The sequence below is a fragment of the Phyllobates terribilis genome, unplaced genomic scaffold (assembly GCF_046119375.1).
Source record: "Phyllobates terribilis strain yellow unplaced genomic scaffold, ASM4611937v1 Scaffold_7__3_contigs__length_470593459, whole genome shotgun sequence".
Taxonomy (NCBI): domain Eukaryota; kingdom Metazoa; phylum Chordata; class Amphibia; order Anura; family Dendrobatidae; genus Phyllobates; species Phyllobates terribilis.
Window position 1 is genome coordinate 424,700,985 of NW_027362767.1, and position 21,401 is coordinate 424,722,385.

The window sequence follows — 21,401 nt, forward strand, 5'->3', positions numbered from 1 at the left end:
CACTGCCAGGGCTCACTGAGGGAACAGATTACAGCTGTCTATTAAAGCCAATGTAGAGGGGTGAGTGAGGCAGACACACACAGAGATGGTGATTCTGCTTTCTAGTAAGTGTTTATTTCATTGTGGAGCTGGATTCACAGCTACACTGCTCAGTACTGCTGCATAATGTCATTCATGCTGCTGCTTCTGAACATGTGCCCTGTATGGGAGACATCACAGGAGCAGGTCTCCACCCAGCAGCTCAGAGACACCTGAAAATTAGAGATAAAGCCTGTAGCGGGCAAAAGTGCATCAAGTTAAGATTTTGTAAAGCTGTTATGATAGGCATCATCTCTTATCTAATTATTAGCAAACTTTTCCCACGCCCTATGTACTTCAGCAGTTAGGAGTCCAGACACAGGAAGAGTCATGACATGTAAATCTACATCCACCTGGTTGAACATTAAACCGTTCCTCTGCCTGTAGGATGCACTGAAATTGTGCACACTCAGGTGTGAACTAGGCCTACTGCGCATGATCATAAAAAAAATTATCAGCCTATATCTGCTCCAATTTTTATAGTTTTTGCGGCTTTCTAGTAAGTGTTTCTTTCACCCTGGAGCTGGATTCACAGCTACACTGCTCAATAATTCTGTATAGTATTCTCCATGCTGCTGCTTCTTCTGGACAGCTGTTGAAATAGGAGAGCAGAAATCCCTCATGTCTGTGTGTATTATTATTTTTTTTTTTATATACTTCTGAAAATTTGGAATATTTGATAATCCAGACCCTTCCCGATCCAGTGTAAATACATGCCAGGACATTACATGTGATTATTATAGACCTTTTATTAACAGAATCGTAACAAATTACATCCCCGGAACATAATAATTACAACCATTAAGAGCATTAGTTCAGTAGAGTTGAGCACCAGCATTATGGCAGTCAGGCCGGCAGCGCAGGGGACCGTCAGGCCGGCAGCGCAGGGGACCGTCAGGCCGGCAGCGCAGGGGACCGTCAGGCCGGCAGCGCAGGGCACCGTCAGGCCGGCAGCGCAGGGCACCGTCAGGCCGGCAGCGCAGGGGACCGTCAGGCCGGCAGCGCAGGGGACCGTCAGGCCGGCAGCGCAGGGGACCGTCGCAGTCAATCGCTGACAGGCCACCCAGCACATAAGATATGTCCTGAGCAGAGGACCCTGACTAATCTGAACCTATACAGAGTAAACTTCCCAGTGTCTGGTGGTGGTCTCTTTCTAGTTGTGTCACTGGAGACCTTTATAAAATGGCAAAAGGCGGCACAAATGTGATGTACCTAGAGAGACAACCAACACCAGGAGGACCAATAATATACATATATACCCGTCTCAAATCACATGGCAGTGGTGGGTCACTTAAAGCTCTCAGCGTATCAAGGGCAAGACCAAAAATGAACCCTTGATGTAACAAACGTTCTAATATGTCGATAAATATCAAAACGTCTAACATTGGTCACGATTTTGCAGGAGACCTTCAGCACCGCGCCTTTAACAAGGGGCCCAGTTTGTAGTTAGTAAGTAACCAAGAACAACCAACATCACTCAAGACCTGAAAACTTAGGCACAGCTAAACATTCTGCTCCTCCCAGGTCCAGGAAGCTGAGATCTGAGGGGCTATTTGCCATCTTGGATATGTACAGTGCTCCTCCGTATTGGTAAGACCAGACAAGCGTGGCAAGGGGAAAAAAGAAACATATATTCAAGTGTATTAGTTCCGCACACGATATGATCGATTGTAAGTGATCCCCTAGAGATCACTACATGATCCTTTCCTGGGAGCTGAGATCAGGACATTATGGTCTCTTACTTTCTATGGAGTGATCATCAGTAGGCCTGGCCTTGGAAGGCCTTACTGGACAACTGGGAACAATGGTGGATTATCGGTCCGGAAGTCGTCCACATGGTAGGGCAGCATGAGGAATCAATGTCGCCTCCAGCATATTCGGCCTCCACCGAGGAAAGATGAAAGCGGAGGATCACATCAGAGCAGAATGTGTTTCTTCAGCTTCCATAAAGTCATGGCCCTCAGATCAGGAGGCCTCCATAAAGTCATGGCCCTCAGATCAGGAGGCCTCCATAAAGTCATGGCCCTCAGATCAGGAGGCCTCCATAAAGTCATGGCCCTCAGATCTGCCCGCATTGATACTTTCGACCCTAAGACAACAGGACATACGAGGTCTTGGATCATTGCTCGTGTCTCATCAGTTCTCCATGGTCTTTCTGTAGAACATCACCGTACTAGATCCATCTGATCTGTCTGCATATACATATACATTGACCTGAAGTAGAAAAGTCTAGAATTCCAAATCTGACTCCTGTCTTCATTCCCACCTCGTTTTAGACATTTCCCACATCCCTTACGCTTTCCAACATCCCTGATCCTAACAGATACGTCACCTCCTGTTTCCTCCATAAATATATATCAAGCCTCCAGCCTTAAACCAATGATCCCAAGTTACAATAACCCTCCCCACCCGCCCCTATCCAAATCCGGTGAAAAAAGATTCCAGTTCTGAGTCTCCAGCTGGTAAACAATAAGTGTCATCCCATTAGTCCCATCAGAAAAGTAGCAAAGAAGAAGATCTGGAAGAGAAGACGGGGGCAGAAATTAAAGCAAACGTGATGGGGGACACTTAGTCGCATCTAAACATGTAATCACTGCAGTCCTGCAAGAGCTCAGACTAAAATCAGAGAAAAAGCATCCTGCAGAGGGCGCTGTCTGCACTTGGCTGTCTACAGCTCGCACTGAACTCATTGGTGACTGTGTGACTCTGTATGCGGGGAGCTCCCCCTAGTGGTGACTTCAGGTAACTAATATTTAATTTGATGCCCATGTGACGGAGGGAGCAGAAGGGGTTTAGCAATAGGTTCCTCTCGCCCCACAGCAGTTGTGTCATCTATAAGCTTTAAGAAGGGAGAGTACAAAAACGGGAATAAAAAGAAAAGGGCCGACTCATCAAAGCTTTTATATCAGTATTCTGGTTTAAGAAGCTTTGAAGAGTCCTATCATTTTGGCGCAACTCGAGGCTGCACTAAAACTTTGTGACTGAAGACGTTCTAGCACCATTTTTGCCCAGGTCCGACAAAGTAAGTGGGATGGGGGCATGGCGACCACCACTTGTGATATTCATGACCACAAGCCACAACTAATAACCTCCCTAGCCCAGCATCAGACCAAACCCACAAGCTGGCACCTGCCTCGGGACATGTCCACCAGGTAAAATCCTTACTCCACCCACACAATTCCTTTATGTCGCCATCCCATTGTAGCATTAAAACTGCACCAGGAACCGCAGCAGTGCCACCTGCCCATCACCCGCCCTGCCAGTGCCACGCCACATCACCAGGCGTCTGAGCACATAGGAACCCGCTCACCTCACAGCGTGCCCATCATCCCCCCTCCCAGGCTCAGTCTTTCTTGAAGCTTCTTTATGATCTGATCTCTATTCTCTGCATCTTGCAGCAGTTTCTAGAAGACAAGAAAATTAGAGTAAATTGTGAATGTGATCTGAGCTGCAGTACCTGAGAATAGCCACTACATGGAGGACGGCGCTGTGCTGTTCTATACACTGTTTACTTTTAGAGATCAGGGAAATCTGAAATAATGACTTATTCTAAGGATATTTGTATGTGGTGAGCTCCCCCTAGTGGTGGCTGTATAAATCTGTATGCAATGAGCTCACTCTACAGGTGGGTGTATAAATCTCTATGTAGTGAGCTCCCCCTAGTGGTGGCTGTATAAATCTGTATGTAGTGAGCTCCCACTAGTGGTGACAGTATAAATCTGTATGTAGTCACCTCCCCCTAGTGGTGGCTGTATAAATCTGTATGTAGTGAGCTCCCCCTAGTGGTGGCTGTATAAATCTGTATGTAGTGAGCTCCTCCTAGTGGTGGCTGTATAAATCTGGATGAAGCAAGCTCCCTCTAGTTGTGACAGTATAAATACACACGTGGTCAAAACTGTTGGTACCCCTCGTTTAATGAAAGAAAAACCCACAATGGTCACAGAAATAACTTGAATCTGACAAAAGTAATAATAAATTAAAAATCTATGAAAATGAACAAATGAAAGTCAATCATTGCTTTTCTGCTTCCACAGAATAAAAAAAAATAAATAAACTGATGAAACAGGCCTGGACAGAAATGATGGTTCTTCTTAACTTAATATTTTGCTGAACAACCTTTTGAGGCAATCACTGCAATCAAACGACTCCTGTAACTGTCAATGAGACTTCTGCACCTCTCCACAGGTATTTTGGCCACTCCTCATGAGCAAACTGCTCCAGTTGTCTCATGGTTGAAGGTTGCCTTTTCCAGACGTCATGTTTCAGCTCTTTCCAAAGATGCTCAATAGGATTTAGGTCAGGGCTCATAGAAGGTCACTTCAGAATAGTCCAATGTTTTCCTCTTAGCCATTGTTGGGTGTTTTTAGCTGTGTGTTTTGGGTCATAATACTGTTGCAAGACCCATGACCTGCGACTGAGACCACGCTTTCTGACACTGGGCAGCACATTTCTCTATAGAATCCCTTGATAGTCTTGAGATTTCATTGTACCCTGCACAGATTTAAGACACCCTGTGCCAGATACAGCAGACCAGCCCCAAAACATAAAAGAGACTCCTCCATGTTTCACAGTAGGGACAGTGTTCTTTTCTTGATATGCTTCATTTTTCCATCTGTGAACATAGATCTGATGTGCCTTGCCAAAAACTTCCATTTTTGTCTCATCTGTCCATAGGACATTCTCCCAGAAGCTTTGTGGCTTGTGAACATGTAGTTTGGCAAATTCCAGTCTGGCTTTTTTATGATTTTTTTTTCAACAATGGTGTTCTCCTTGGTCGTCTCCCATGAAGTCCACTTTAGATCAAACAACGACGGATGGTGCGATCTGACACTGATGTTCCTTGAGCTTGAAGTTCACCTTTAATCTCTTTAGAAGTTTTCCTGGGCTCTTTTGTTACCATTCATATTATCCGTCTCTTTGATTTGGTATCAATTTTCCTCCTGCGGCCACGTCCAGGGAGGTTGGCTACAGTCCCATGGATCTTAAATTTCTGAATAATATGTGCAGCTGTAGTCACAGGAACATCAAGCTGCTTGGAGATGGTCTTATAACCTTTACCTTTAACATGCTTGTCTATAAATTTCTTTCTAATCTCCTGAGACAACTCTTTCCTTTGCTTCCTCTGGTCCATGTTGAGTGTGGTACACACCATGTCACCAAACAGCACAGTGAGTATCTGTAGCCCTATATACAGGCCCACTGACTGATTACAAGATTGTAGACACCTGTGATGCTAATTAGTGGACACAACTTGATTTAACATGTCCCTTTTGTCACATTATTTTCAGGGGTACCATCATTTCTGACCAGGCCGATTTCATGAGTTTAATTTTTTTTTTATTCTGTGGAAGCAGAAAAGCAATGTCTGACTTTCATTTGTTCATTTTCATAGATTTTTAATTTATTATTACTTTTGTCAGATTCAAGTTATTTCTGTGACCATTGTGGGTTTTTCTTTCATTAAACGAGGGGTACGAACAATTTTGACCACGTGTGTATGTATGTAGTGAGCTCCCCCTAGTGGTGGTTGTATAAATCTGTATGCAGTGAGCTCCCTCTAGTGGTGACAGTATAAATATGTATGTAGTGAGGTCTCCCTTGCGGTGGCTGTATAAATCTGTATATAGTTAGCTCCCCCTAGTGGTGGATGTATAAATCTCCATGTAGTGAGCTCCCCCTAGTGGTGGAGATAAATACGGATTTATCGAAAATGGGAATGGGTGGGGACACAACAACCTGTAACACCATGGAGGAGGCCGTGGATGAGCTGTTATTTGCGGACATGCTCAGGATCTAGGGTGGTGGGGTCCTCACCTTAGTCGTCCGGTCCTTCTCCCTCCCTGAGTCTTGTAGTTGCAGCAGTTTGGCGTGGACTTGGTGGCGATCGGCATTATGCCTCCGTCTCTCCTCTTGCACCTCGCCCTCCTTCACCCTCAGCGCCCCTCGCAGCGTCTTCTGCTCCTGAGCCCCGTCCTGCAGGCGTTTCTTACAATGCCGCAGCTGTTCCTGAAGGTGAAGGACAATGTTATGGCGGATCTGTATATAGATCACATACAGGCACAACGTAAAGGAAGGAAACACCGCAAAGCCCCCTACAGTCTCCAACCTGAGACTCCTATGTTACCATCTACTGACTTCCTGCTCAGCTTTTACACAGCAGCCATCTAAACACGCAGACCTGCAGTGTAAAGCATGGTGGAGGCTGAAATAACATTGATTAGGCCTTCCACTTCTGCCACACTGCACATACTGAATAACTGGATCCTTCTAACCAAGCATTTACATGGGACTTCCAAAGAACGACCCACTGCATAAAACCAATCCGCAACTAAATCTCTCTCCTGTAGACGAGATGCCACATTGTATTCTGGACTCAGAGGAGACCGAGGCCTCCTCATTACTGACTCAGGGCCGAGTGTCAGAGTCCATAAAGCGGCCACCGGACCGGCACTAATGCTATTAGAAACCATTCACACATGAAACACGTTCACAGATTCCCAGCTGCACCGACACCGGGAGAGGAAAGTCCTGGGGAGCGGTACAGCGCAGAGCTCCTAATACTCTCCAGGGAGGGACCAGGACCCCACCCAAAATATATACAGAGGCCTCTCCTGCTGATAGCAAACCCTGTATATATCAGTTATATTCCTGTACATAGGAGGCAGTATTATAGTAGTTATATTCTTGTACATAGGGGCAGTATTATAGTAGTTATATTCTTTTACATATGGAGCAGTATTATAGTAGTTATATTCTTGTACATAGGAGCAGTATTATAGTAGTTATATTCTTGTACATAGGGGGCAGTATTATAGTAGTTATATTCTTGTACATAGGGGCAGTATTACAGTAGTTATATTCTTGTACATGGGGCAGTATTATAGTAGTTATATTCTTGTACATAGGGGGCAGTATTATAGTAGTTATATTCTTGTACATAGGAGGCAGTATTATAGTATTTATATTCTTGTACATGGCAGTATTATAGTAGTTATATTCTTGTACATAGGGGGCAGTATTATAGTAGTTATATTCTTGTACATAGGGGGCAGTATTATAGTAGTTATATTCTTGTACATGGCAGTATTATAGTAGTTATAATCTTGTACATAGGGGGCAGTATTATTGTAGTTATATTCTTGTACATAGAGGCAGTATTATAGTAGTTATATTCTTGTACATAGGGGGCAGTATTATAGTAGTTATATTCCTGTACATAGGAGGCAGTATTAAAGTATTTATATTCTTGTACATGGCAGTATTATAGTAGTTATATTCTTGTACATAGGGGGCAGTATTATAGTAGTTATATTCTTGTACATAGGGGGCAGTATTATAGTAGTTATATTCTTGTACATGGCAGTATTATAGTAGTTATAATCTTGTACATAGGGGGCAGTATTATTGTAGTTATATTCTTGTACATAGAGGCAGTATTATAGTAGTTATATTCTTGTACATAGGGGTAGTATTATAGTAGTTATATTCTTGTACATAGGGAGCAGTATTATAGTAGTTATATTCTTGTACATAGGGAGCAGTATTATAGTAGTTATATTCTTGTACATAGGGAGCAGTATTATAGTAGTTATATTCTTGTACACAGGGGCAGTATTATAGTAGTTATATTCTTGTACATAGGGGCAGTATTATAGTAGTTATATTCTTGTACACAGGAGCAGTATTATAGTAGTTATATTCTTGTACATAGGGGCAGTATTATAGTAGTTATATTCTTGTACATGGGAGCAGTATTATAGTAGTTATATTCTTGTACATAGGGGCAGTATTATAGTAGTTATATTCTTGTACACAGGAGCAGTATTATAGTAGTTATATTCTTGTACATAGGGGCAGTATTATAGTAGTTATATTCTTGTACATAGGGGGCAGTATTATAGTAGTTATATTCTTGTACACAGGAGCAGTATTATAGTAGTTATATTCTTGTACATAGGAGCAGTATTATTGTAGTTATATTCTTGTACATAGTGGGCAGTATTATAGTAGTTATATTCTTGTACATAGAGGCCAGTATTATAGTAGTTATATTCTTGTACATAGGAGCAGTATTATAGTAGTTATATTCTTGTACATAGGGGGCAGTATTATAGTAGTTATATTCTTGTACATAGGGGGCAGTATTATAGTAGTTATATTCTTGTACATAGGGGGCAGTATTATAGTAGTTATATTCTTGTACATAGGGGCAGTATTATAGTAGTTATATTCTTGTACATAGGGGGCAGTATTATAGTAGTTATATTCTTGTACATAGGGAGCAGTATTATAGTAGTTATATTCTTGTACATAGGGGGCAGTATTATAGTAGTTATATTCTTGTACATAGGGAGCAGTATTATAGTAGTTATATTCTTGTACATAGGGGCAGTATTATAGTAGTTATATTCTTGCACATAGAAGCAGTATTATAGCAGTTATATTCTTGTACATAGGGGGCAGTATTATAGTAGTTATATTCTTGTACATAGGGGCAGTATTATAGTAGTTATATTCTTGTACATAGGGGGCAGTATTATAGTAGTTATATTCTTGTACATAGGGAGCAGTATTATAGTAGTTATATTCTTGTACATAGGGGGCAGTATTATAGTAGTTATATTCTTGTACATAGGAGCAGTATTATAGTAGTTATATTCTTGTACATAGGGAGCAGTATTATAGTAGTTATATTCTTGTACATAGGGGGCAGTATTATAGTAGTTATATTCTTGTACATAGGGAGCAGTATTATAGTAGTTATATTCTTGTACATAGGGGCAGTATTATAGTAGTTATATTCTTGTACATAGGAGCAGTATTATAGCAGTTATATTCTTGTACATAGGGGGCAGTATTATAGTAGTTATATTCTTGTACATAGGGGCAGTATTATAGTAGTTATATTCTTGCACATAGAAGCAGTATTATAGCAGTTATATTCTTGTACATAGGGGGCAGTATTATAGTAGTTATATTCTTGTACATAGGGGCAGTATTATAGTAGTTATATTCTTGTACATAGGGGGCAGTATTATAGTAGTTATATTCTTGTACATAGGGGGCAGTATTATAGTAGTTATATTCTTGTACATAGGAGCAGTATTATAGTAGTTATATTCTTGTACATAGGGGGGCAGTATTATAGTAGTTCTATTACAGTCAGATCTTGTCTTTCACCTGCAGCAGTGTCTGACTCTCATTCAGAGCATTCAGTAGGTCCTGGATGTCTCGCTGGTGCTGAACACTCTGGCGCTGGTTTTCCGCGTGGGCCTGGGACAACAGACGACCTTTCTCCTGGATTTGGGATACTAGAGGATTAGCTGCAGACAGTCCAGGAATTGAGGTGGTAAAGTCATCAAGTCCCTGTGATAAGAGAGAGTCTGCGAGCACCTGAAACAAAAGATAAGAGACATCCATGAAGAGAAAGTCACATGATATTTTATGCAGAGGTTTGGGGTTCAGGACGCCCCTCAGACGCACCTCAACGTCTTGATTGCTGCTGCTCAGAGCTCCTTGTATGGCTGCGATCAGGGCATCTTTCTCCCGCAGAGCAGAGAGGCGCAGAGCGTCCTGAGAGGCTGCGGAGCGATTTGCAGAGTCCAGCGCCACCTCCAACCTCTGGATGGTGAAGTCCTTCTCTCCCAGGATGTCACGCAGGGCCTCCGGGATTAAATAGAAGAGAGCGTTAGGAAAGCTGGGAGACAGCCCCTGAGGGAACAGCAGCGGCGGCAGAGGACACATTGGTTGTCAGACTGTAAGTTTTTGGAGCAGAGGAGGAAACAAGAAGAATCCTAAGTGGGAACATAGAAACTCAATGCAACGATTGAGCGGCAGGATCCAGTGATAAAAGGCAATTCCAGAGTTCCAGCCCTGCCCCCGAGGAGCCACATGGTCATAGCCCTGCCCCCGGAGCCACATGGTTATAGCCCTGCCCACTAGGAGCCACATGTTCATAGCCCTGCCCCCCGAGGAGCCACATGGTTATAGCCCTGCCCCTGAGGAGCCACATGGTTATAGCCCCGCCCCTGAGGAGCCACATGGTTATAGCCCTGCCCCCAAGGAGCCACATGGTTATAGCCCTGCCCCCAAGGAGCCACATCTATAGAACCACCCCAGAGGAGCCACATTTATCGCCCACACGTTTGTAGCCCCACCCCCTAGGAGCCACTCACCGTTACAATGTCCTGATTGTCACGGAGAACCTTGGACAGATGAGCGATGTCCTCCTCTCTCGCTGTCAGTTCTTCCTGCAGACGTTTCAGTTCTGTTTCTCTTTGGCGTTTGAGTAAAGCCAACTCATCCCCTTCTCTCTGCTCAGACAGGTCAGAGCATCAGAACTGGAGACAGCGCCCCAAGAAATCCGATCTTATGGATCTATTCATCAGAACTAGAATCACCGGGACGGAATTTCCTCTATAGGACTGGACTGATCGTTCATTCAGTGGCCTTCTATCCTACCAACATATTTACCCTGCGGTAGGTGGTTTCATATGGCTGCACTATGTAATGTACGTACATAGTGACTACAGCAGCAGAATAGTGAGTACAGCTCTGGAGTATAATACAGGATGTAACTCAGGATCAGTACAGGATAAGTAATGTAATGTATGTACATAGTGACTACAGCAGCAGAATAGTGAGCGCAGCTCTGGAGTATAATACCGGAGGTAACTCAGGATCAGTACAGGATCAGTAATGTAATGTATGTACACAGTAACTGCACCAGCAGAATAGTGAGTGCAGCTCTGGGGTATAATACAGGATGTAACTCAGGATCAGTAATGTAATGTATGTACACAGTGCCCGCACCAGCAGAATAGTGAGTGCAGCTCTGGAGTATAATACAGGATGTAACTCAGGATCAGTAATGTAATGTATGTACACAGTGACTGCACCAGCAGAATAGTGAGTGCAGCTCTGGAGTATAATACAGGATGTAACTCAGGATCAGTAATGTAATGTATGTACATAGTGACCGCACCAGCAGAATAGTGAGTGCAGCTCTGGAGTATAATACAGGATGTAACTCAGGATCAGTAATGTAATGTATGTACCACAGTGACTGCACCAGCAGAATAGTGAGCGCCGCTCTGGAGTATAATACAGGATGTAACTCAGGATCAGTACAGGATCAGTAATGTAATGTATGTACACAGTGACTGCACCAGCAGAATAGTGAGTGCAGCTCTGGAGTATAATACAGGATCAGTGATATAATGCTAATCCTCCTCTATCATTTGCAGATTTATGTCACTCTTTAGCGTTATCCTAATTCTCCATTCAGGACGCAGCAGGATTTATCTGATAGTTTATTAGTGACATAAACAGACATCAAACCGAATAACAATTCCAGTAACACTATTCAGTCGGTGTCTGTGCTGTCTTCCTCCTCCTGCTGGTGGCGCTCATGTCCCCCTGTCGTCGTCTCTAATTTGTGGTCATTGTTAGTCACCTGTATCTGATCTTCTCGTGCTCTTAACTTCTCAACAAACTCTGTGATAAGTTCCCCCGATGGGTCACAGGCTACAGGGAGTGCCAGCAGCAAAGTCAGCGAGTCCTGAGGATTAGAGGATAAGCGTCAGTGAGCCAGAAGAGGATTCCATGCATCACCCTAAAGCAGGGGTCTCAAACTCGGCTGGGTATATGGGCCGCACATGGAAAAAATTTGAATTTGGGGGGCCGCATTCTTTGTTCAATGTGACATTTTTAGTGATACCATTTTTTTTGTATACACCTTTTGAACATTTTTGCCGTGTTTATTTTTTTATGGCTTGGGTCGTTATGGATGTCGCGATAATAAACGTGCACTTTTTTGTGTTTACTTTAGTTTACATATAAAACAGCATTTTTAGTGCCCAATATTTTTTCATGCTTTATTTTATTTTTTATTTTTTTTACAATTTTATTTCCCCCAATTGGCCACATACAGTAATATTGTCTTACAATTAGCATCATATAGTAATAATGGAAAACATCTTGTAGTAATGTTCCCCATCCAAGTCCCCATCTTGTACTAATGTGCCCCATCCAGGTCCCCATCCTGTGGCTATGTGCCCCATCCAGGTCCCCATCCTGTGGCAACGCTCCCCATCCTGGCGCCCATCTTGTACTAATGTGCCTCATCCAGGTCCCCATCTTGGGGCTCTGTGCCCCATCCAGGTCCCCATCCTGTGGCTCTGTGCCCCATCCAGGTCCCCATCTTGTGGCTCTGTGCCCCATCCAGGTCCCCATCCTGTGGCTATGTGCCCCATCCAGGTCCCCATCCTGTGGCAACGTTCCCCATCCTGGCGCCCATCTTGTACTAATGTGCCTCATCCAGGTCCCCATCTTGTGGCTATGTGCCCCATCCAGGTCCCCATCTTGTGGCTATGTGCCCCATCCAGGTCCCCATCTTGTGGCTATGTGCCCCATCCAGGTCCCCATCTTGTGGCTATGTGCCCCATCTTGTGGCTCTGTGCCCCATCCAGGTCCCCATCTTGTGGCTATGTGCCCCATCCAGGTGCACATCTTGTGGCTATGTGCCCCATCCAGGTCCCCATCTTGTGGCTATGTGCCCCATCTTGTGGCTCTGTGCCCCATCCAGGTCCACATCTTGAGGCTATGTGCCCCATCCAGGTCCCCATCTTGTGGCTATGTGCCCCATCTTGTGGCTCTGTGCCCCATCCAGGTCCACATCTTGTGGCTATGTGCCCCATCCAGGTCCCCTCTTGTGGCTATGTGCCCCATCCAGGTCCCCATCCTGTGGCTATGTGCCCCATCCAGGTCCCCTCTTGTGGCTCTGTGCCCCATCCAGGTCCCCTCTTGTGGCTCTGTGCCCCATCCAGGTCCCCTCTTGTGGCTCTGTGCCCCATCCAGGTCCCCTCTTGTGGCTCTGTGCCCCATCCAGGTCCCCATCTTGTGGCTCTGTGCCCCATCCAGGTCCCCTCTTGTGGCTCTGTGCCCCATCCAGGTCCCCATCTTGTGGCTATGTGCCCCATCCAGGTCTCCATCTTGTGGCTATGTGCCCCATCCAGGTCCCCTCTTGTGGCTCTGTGCCCCATCCAGGTCCCCATCTTGTGGCTATGTGCCCCATCCAGGTCCCCTCTTGTGGCTCTGTGCCCCATCCAGGTCCCCATCTTGTGGCTCTGTGCCCCATCCAGGTCCCCTCTTGTGGCTATGTGCCCCCTGTGCTGTTCTTCACACACATAAAATAGAAAAAAAAAAAGATGATTCTCACCTGTCCTCCGTTCCCTCGGCGGCCTTCCTGCAGATGTGGCCCGCAGGCACCACAGAGTCCGACCCCTTGACGATCCCGACCTGGTCCAGGAGGAGCCGCCGACAGCAGCGCTGCATTGCCGCACAGAGACTGTCTCCCAGCACTGCATTTTCAATGTCAGCCGCCGGCCAATCAGAGGCCAGCAGCTGACATCTGCATATGGCAATGACGTCATACTCGCTGCGCCGACACGCAGATATCAGCTGCTGGCCTCTGATTGGCCAGCGGCTGGCATTGGAAATGCAGTGCTGGGAAACAGTCTCTGTGCGGCAATTCAGCGCTGCTGTCGGCGGCTCCTCCTGGACCAGGTCGGGATCGTCAAGGGGTCTGTGCCTGCGGGCCGCATAAAGCAGCCTCAGGGGCCGCATGCGGCCCGCGGGCCGCGTGTTTGAGACCCCTGCCCTAAAGCAAACCTGCGGGGGGCGCCCACCTCCAAGAACTCCTCCTTCAGCTTCAGTCTCTTGATCAAATCTCGTATTAGTTCCTGCTGTTCCATCACTTGGTCCTGGAAGAGAAGGAGCAAAGAGAGTAACACCAAAGCTCCAACAAGAGCAGCGAGATGGAGCACTGCGGTCTTAAAGGGGCGGTCACATAAAGACAAGACTGTTATATACCCCACTAGATGGTGGCCCGATTCTAACGCATCAGGTATTCTAGAATATGTATGCGTCCGACCGGGCGCGACTAATAAGCGAAGCCGTGTTTAAATGGGTTGTGCACTATTTTAAATTAACCCCCCAATGTATCCCCCCGGGGCCCCTAATGAATTTTGGAGGACCAGGGAGCGAGGCCGCCGGTCGGGGTACTTCTGCTGCGAGCAGCCGGGAGATGACCGGCTAGCACAGGGTGAGCGTGGGAGGGTGAGCGTCCGAGGGTGAGCGTCACAGCGTGAGCGTCACAGCGTGAGAGCATGAGCGTGAGCATCTGAGCGTGAGCGTCAGACCGTGAGCGTCAGAGCTTGAGGGTGAGCGTGTGAGGGTGAGCGTCCGAGGGTGAGCGTCCGAGGGTGAGCGTCCGAGGGTGAGCGTCCGAGGGTGAGCGTCACAGCGTGAGAGCGTGAGCGTGTGAGCATCTGAGCGTGAGCGTCAGACCGTGAGCGTCAGAGCTAGAGGGTGAGCGTGTGAGGGTGAGCCGCTAACGCCCACCATCTTGTTCTGAAATCCCGCATCGCTGATTAGCCGCGGCCTGACCAATCAGCGACGTGGGATTTCCTGGACGGACGGACGGACGGGATAAGACAATTATATATACAGATTATGGACCTCAGTGAGTCAGAACGAAGAATCTGTATAATCAACCACATGCCGGGAATGGCTTCCCCTAGAAATATTAGGGACGCAGACAGGTTATCTGATGCGACCACCTCTTTAAGAAAAAAAAAATGTTTTTTCTAACTTCACTTTTTAGGTATTTATCTTGTAAATCACGTCATTTTTTTTTACGAAAAATTATTTTTGTAATTGGGTTTTCATGAAACGTTTTGCACAGTTTGCAATCTATAGCTTCTGTGTCATACAAGTCTATTGTCGGCTGCAGAATGAGTTAACTGAAAATCTATCATTGAGCTCATTCTTATGGGAGCGTTTATGGCTCTAATCTTCCATCTTCTGAGCTCCTATCAGGTAAATCGTGACCAAAACATGCAGCTCCTCTTTTTTTGTAGTCATAAATCAGCTGAGAGGAGATCAGAAGAAGGAAGATTAGAGGCATAAACTCTCCCATCAGAACGAACTCACTGACTGATTCTCAGGTAACTCATCCTGTCACTAGCAATAGACAGTGCTAAACAGAGGCTATAGAATTTTCCAAGCGACGATAATTATTAAAAAAAAAAATTTAAATGTTGCAGTTTTCGCTCGACACTTGTCAGTCATCTCATTATCATCAAAAGTGAGATTACAATGACTGATAACACCTCTATATACAGTAGATAACACAGGATCCACCATTCACAATAGCTGATGTTACATCTCACCTCCTCCTCCTCCTGTACAATGACTGATAACACCTCTATATACAGTAGATAACACAGGATCCACCATTCACAATAGCTGATGTCACAGCTCACCTCCTCCCCCTCCTGTATAATGACTGATAACACCTCTATATACAGTAGATAACACAGGATCCACCATTCACAATAGCTGATGTCACAGCTCACCTCCTCTTCCTCCTGTACAATGACTGATAACACATCTATATACAGTAGATAACACAGGATCCACCATTCACAATAGCTGATGTCACAGCTCACCTCCTCCTCCTCCTGTACAATGACTGATAACACCTCTATATACAGTAGATAACACAGGATCCACCATTCACAGTAGGTGATGTCACAGCTCACCTCCTCCTCCTCCTGTAAAATGACTGATACATTACAGGACAACATCACGTTCTGGATTTGGGATCATTATGACCGCTGACACATAACAGCACAGTGATGACAGCCGCCAACCACACACTGGTCTCTTACCTGCTGCCGTGGCTCGGTGCCACCGCTCTGCGCGGCCCTCAGCTGTGTCTGCAGCCAGGTTATGGTCTCCCGGATGTGGAGAGAACGAGACGTTTGAGTCTTGCAGACCTGGAATTCAGATGGGACAGGAATATGGAGATAATAAGTATAAAATGTAGTATAATTAATACCAGAGAAGAGGCCTAAAGGATAAGTGATAAATGTATGACCACCAAGTGGAGGGGCCAACTCCTGGGACCCCCAATTATTACAGGAACAGGGCTCCCAAAGACACCTGTACGAAAGGAACTTAGTGAGCATGTGCGACCACTGCCCATAGGAGTGGTGGTCTCACATACTCCTTACCACTCTATTCACACTGGCGACTTTGTGCCCCCATTCTCGGGATCAGTGGGGGTCTCAGTAGCTCACCCTCCAGCGATCATAAATCCTGAATACAAAGAATAAAATCCAACACTAGAAAAGTTAATTTAGTGACACTAAAACTACAGCGTGTGGGTGTTCCAGTCAGTAACTATAGGCTGACGCGTTTCAGGTGAGCACACTTGTCAAGGCTATCCCACGGATTGGTGACAAATGGTATTTATAGGACAACCCCTTTAAGATCATGCCTCCAATGCTTCATGACAAGAGCCTAAAAGCCCTTTTACACCAGCCAAACACCCGTTACAGATCATTGGCCCATTAAGCCATGGTAGAGATCAGCAGACACGTGAGCCAACGTTCATCGGCAGGTCGGATCTTCTGTGCCACCTAAAAGTCATGGTTGTTGGCAGCACATTTCCACTACGCAGGTGGAGTTCCTCATAGTCCTTCCGTCTCATAGTCCACCATTCCTCACCAGTAGCCACTGTGACTATATTAATGGCCAGATAATAAAACGTTCATTGCCATCGAGTGAGAACCACCCAAAAAAGACATCTAGGTCTACACAATTACTGGAATGACTCCGAATTACTAGGATGCCTCATTCCTCACCATATATATTATACAAGGGACATTCCTCTTGGATCAGGGTATATATAGATATACGATGCAGGTGGAGTCCCTCTTAAATGCCTCGCGCCTCAGTCACTGGCTCCGTAGTGTTGACCGTCACCGATATTGACTCATCTCCCAGACATGTCACCTTGATTTCTCAAAATGCCAATGGAGCAATTATAAAGAGGAACCATATGACGATCACACGTGTAGATTCCTCCCCTGTACTTCCACAGATTATATGGTGCCACACAGGGTGGAGTTAGACCTGCCATTGTTTAGATTATACCGGATGGGCAGGTTGTCTGGAATAATGTTTGTTTTTGACCGGGCACGCCCCAGACATCTGTACTTTGTTGTGAAGGGCAGCCATAGTTGGGCAGATAAAACATTGATGCCCACCCATGGACTGACTAGTCCAGCCAAGTCACCACCAGGCTTTTCTTCACCCAAGGCAAGAGTTCATTTCCATGCCCTCATGTCTTGGCTTGTTGGTGCTGTTCCTTGCTCCCAGAACATCAGGAACCAACATGATCTCCCTGGTGGCACCTGAAGGGCGAGCTCCATGCTCAACACTTCTAAAAGCACTGAATCCGCAAAAAATATGGTAGAAAAGTGATGGCATTTATCCAGAGAAGAGGAGGCAATCAAGATGCTTCCATTTTTATCGGTAGGTGCACGAAAACTTAATACTTTTCGGGACTAGCTTGGTCCTGAAACGCGTTGATTTTACTTGCACCCATGAGTAAAGATTGAAGCATATTCACATGGAATGATTTTGCTTCTCTAGATAACTGTAGTTACTCTTCTACCATTTTTTTTCCACTGATCATACCAAAGGTGGACCTTGTGAACAAAGTAGGACAGCAGTGTCCACATTTTTATGCCCCTTGGCCGGCGTAGTGAGTAAGCCTCACGTGACGTTACTGGATACCGGGTGGAGGATTGTTGGTGCAGAACTGAACACTGCCCTGGTCCGGCTGTCACGGAGGACCAAACTGGATGCCGGACCAGGGCAGTTCGAGTCTTGCTCATCTGCTCCTGGCCCATGAAACACTCGATCAACTCTTGATAAGGTCACAAAGATGTGCTCATACTGTAACATACCCATCTACTATGACATACCTCAGGTCCAATGCCCATGTACGCATCGAAGTCTTGCACCGGTTCTTCGACCCGCGGCCTCTCATAGCCATCCTCAATATGTATCTCCACGTTTCCCGCCGTCACTCTCTGTTGACTCCTGACGGGTATCTTGCTCTTTGTCGGTGTTTTAACGGGACTATACTTAATTTCCTTCAAGCTTTTCAACACTTCTCCCACCATCGGTTTGGGTAAAGAAAATGACGAAGGAGGAGACGAGGCTAAAGGAGACTTTGCTTCCCAAAACACTACTCCTTCTCCTTCTTCACCCGTGTAAGAAAGAGAATCCAAAGAAGAGGCAGATAAGGAGAGGAGGGAACCCTTACTGCTGATGCTGTCTCCACCAACACTTCCCAGAGACTTGCTCCTTAGAAGAACCGATCCGTCGTCTTCTCTTTGGCTGTGCTTCTTCCTCCGAGGGACGGCACACACAGACTCATAATTGGCATCGGAAACTCTCCACGAGGAACAAGAATGACACTTCTCGCCCCTGACGCAACGAGAGCAGCCTCTGTGATGGTCGTCCCACCAGCTCTCATGCTCCCACATTGAGCGGTCATGGTCCAGAAGATTTTGGTAAGATTTTGAAGGAGTTCCCGAAGACAAAGAACCCAAAGAGCCATGGAAGGACCCCGGGCGGTCAGTAAAAGGAGATGTTGGACAGGAATTTTGGTATCCAGGAGAAAGGGAATTATTCCGAGACTTAGCATAACCCGGAGACCTGAGATCATTATAAGAACCCCGATACCCATAGGTATTACGGTCTTGCTGATGCCCAAGGTACTCCGGTACTGGAAGTCCCCAGGCCCTGGCGTGAATAGTACGTAGGGTAAACGAAAGCTTCTCCTTCTCCTTCACCAGGCGGATAGACCTTTGCTCATACAGCTCCCGCATACGAGACAACACCTGGTCATAACGGTGGTAGACATTCAGTGAGTGGCAGCACTTTCCGCAGATGAACTCGGCATCTTCCGGCCTTCCTTTCCCTTTTCCCGGTTTGGAGGATGACCCAGGTGGATTGCGGAGAACTGGGGTTCCTACTACATGGGAAAATAAGGCCGGGAGAGATCCGGAGCCCCCGAAGAGCCACTTACGACGTGATCCACGAAGTTGTGAGGAACAGAGACGGCAAAGATCAGACATATCTAGAAGAGGAAACCAAGAAACAATACAAAGCGGTAAAAAAAAAAATTTTTGAAAAAAAATGACAATAAAAAAAAAATACTTTTTACACCGAGGGACCTGATGCACAGAGTTTTATATGTCACAGGCCCCTCGCACGGCTGAATGTTTTGCACACAACATACAAGGGGAGTGTGTCCACGTTTGCACGGCCCTGACTCATCTGTCACAACACCCTGCAGGAAGGGAAGGCCGGCGGCAGCCGCCAGGGATTACCGGCTTGTTCCACTGATACTTTCTCCTAAAACTTTTCCCCTGTTCCCGTGAGCCCAGATCCTCTAATACAGGACCCTCTGCTATTCCCCTACAGCTGCTCCAGCCTGTCCTCTGCCAACCAGTAAGTCTCCACCACCACCCCCAAGTCGTCACCACCCACCTGCACTGTCGCTGGCACTGACGGGCCCCTAGGTCTCCTTGCACATGCAGAACTAGTCACAGCTCCTTCCAAAACTCCTATGCCCACATGGCAGACTGGTATCCAGAAGTGAGTGCTCAGGAGCAGGACAGCACCCTCCCCTGCCAGCTCACCTCTCCTGCCAGGAAACTCCCAAGAGGGAGGAGTGGAGGTGTGCACCCAGGACACTACCTGACTTAACCCTTTCAAGGTAGAAACACCTGAAACAAAGGTGTTTTTTTTCTAGGTTTGCTACAATGTATCAACCCCCCCCCCCCCCAACACACACTAGCGAGACTCATAGTAACGAATGGAAAATATTTGCTATGTGAACTCACTGGCATTTAAAGGGTTAAAGGGCAGCTTTGCAAGATTATACTAGAAATAGCTCCTCTAATCTCCGGCAGAATCCCACCACCACCACCACTCCTACGGGAAAAGTAGCACACTACAAGTCCCAGCATGTCCTATTCAGGAGGAACTGGAGCACAGATAATATGTAGCTCGACCCCCTCATATCATGGGATAAAAACTTTTGCTCTGGAAGGGAAAGAGTTAAAAGGATTTTAAATGAGGATTTTTTTTTTCTGGACCTTTAACAGTGCACAGGTTGGGGGTGGGGGGATGGGTGGATATTAACACATTCAGTTCCAGAGGGTGTAGGAAGAGGCTGCAGAGGACTGTGTTTTGTAGATGGGTGTTTGGCAGGTCAGGGGTTAATGACAACTTTTCAGGCTGCAGTGAAGTTATTGAAACTTTAGTAGAGTCCAGACAACTTTTCCTCCACCCCCCTCCTGTGTGGCATGTTGGTTTGTTCTGTTTACACATATTTATCTTGGGTGGGTCTCACCTACTTCTACAGGTGAGAAGAGTCAGGCCACACCTACTTTTAAAAAGACAGTACATTAAAAAGAACTGGAGCCATTTTGCACTGATTTTTGCAACCTTATAAAAAAAATGTTTGTGTTTTTGGAGTTTTAATGCCCCTCATTATTTTAACTTTGCTCAAATATATGTGATGTTTTAATATTTTAATTTCACTTTTTTTTTTTAAATACTTTGTCTCCATTTCAACTTTTTTTTTTTTTTTCATATTTCCATTACGGCTGTAACTTTTTTTTTTTGGAGAGGAAAGAGTTAAAAGGACTTTGCTAATGATGCGGTTCAGAAAGTCTCTGCAGCATTTTTATTACTTTTTTTTCTTCACTAGAAAAACAGCGACATCATTTCCATTTATCTTCCTATTATTACATTTTTAACAGATCCATTGCAAACATTACATGGGAAACTGTAGCTGACATTTTATTATTTTTATATATTTTCTTTATAATGTTATAAAGAATATATATATTTTTATACATGTTTTATAATATATTTATATATATACACTTTTTATATATTTAATATTTGTATATATCTTATTTATATAACTTTATAATATATTTATATTTTTTTATAATTTATATATATTTTTATATATTATTTTTAATATTTTCTAGATACTTTTTTTTTTACAATATATTTTATTTGTATATCATTTTAGATATAACTTTATAATATATTTATATATTGTTTTTATATTTTATATACAATTTTGTAGATTTTTATATTTTTTTATATATAATGTTTAATATATTTTATAATATATTGTATATATTTATTTTTATTGTGGAAGTCACACTGATACTGATAAACGGGCCACGACATGGATGAAAAATGCACACTTTTTTCATATCCACGTGTGACCGATGCTAGGACGACGTCCCCACAATGAGTTTTTGGTGACTTTTGTACGTTTTGTATTTTTAAATGCAAGTAAAACCTATTTTACTTAAAAGAGCCGGCACCCGCTGTGTAATACGCCGGCCGGGCTGTGATGTACAGGTAAG

The 21,401-nt window shown here is 45.0% G+C and overlaps 1 protein-coding gene across 2 annotated transcripts; it reads right to left on the reverse strand.

Annotated features, from left to right (window-relative positions):
* Window positions 1-809: 809 nt before the first annotated feature.
* Window positions 810-19,660, reverse strand: LOC141155159 (uncharacterized). Of its 2 annotated transcripts, XM_073641848.1 has the most exons (11): window positions 19,495-19,656; window positions 17,919-19,081; window positions 15,813-15,920; window positions 13,767-13,841; window positions 11,534-11,638; window positions 10,254-10,391; window positions 9,562-9,741; window positions 9,259-9,471; window positions 5,893-6,084; window positions 3,389-3,482; window positions 810-2,596 (listed from the first exon to the last, which is right to left on the reverse strand). In XM_073641848.1, the coding sequence occupies exons 2-10, from the start codon at window positions 19,077-19,079 to the stop codon at window positions 3,390-3,392; spliced, it is 2,265 nt and encodes a 754-aa protein (XP_073497949.1). In that variant the 5' UTR covers window positions 19,080-19,081; window positions 19,495-19,656; the 3' UTR covers window positions 810-2,596; window position 3,389. The 2 variants fall into 2 exon arrangements, with proteins under 2 accessions (XP_073497949.1, XP_073497950.1); XM_073641849.1 differs by lacking the exon at window positions 13,767-13,841 and having other exon boundaries at window positions 19,495-19,660.
* Between the last annotated feature and the right edge of the window lie 1,741 nt (window positions 19,661-21,401).

Coding starts and splice junctions, on each gene's coding strand:
- LOC141155159 (XM_073641848.1), bottom strand. CDS start 19,079: ATGTCTGATCTTTGCCGTCTCTGTTCCTCACAACTTCGTGGATCACGT. Junction 11,639..13,766: donor TGAAGGAGGAGTTCTTGGAG/GTGGGCGCCCCC, acceptor TCTAATCCTCAG/GACTCGCTGACTTTGCTGCT. Junction 3,483..5,892: donor AGAAGGACCGGACGACTAAG/GTGAGGACCCCA, acceptor CTTGTCTTCTAG/AAACTGCTGCAAGATGCAGA.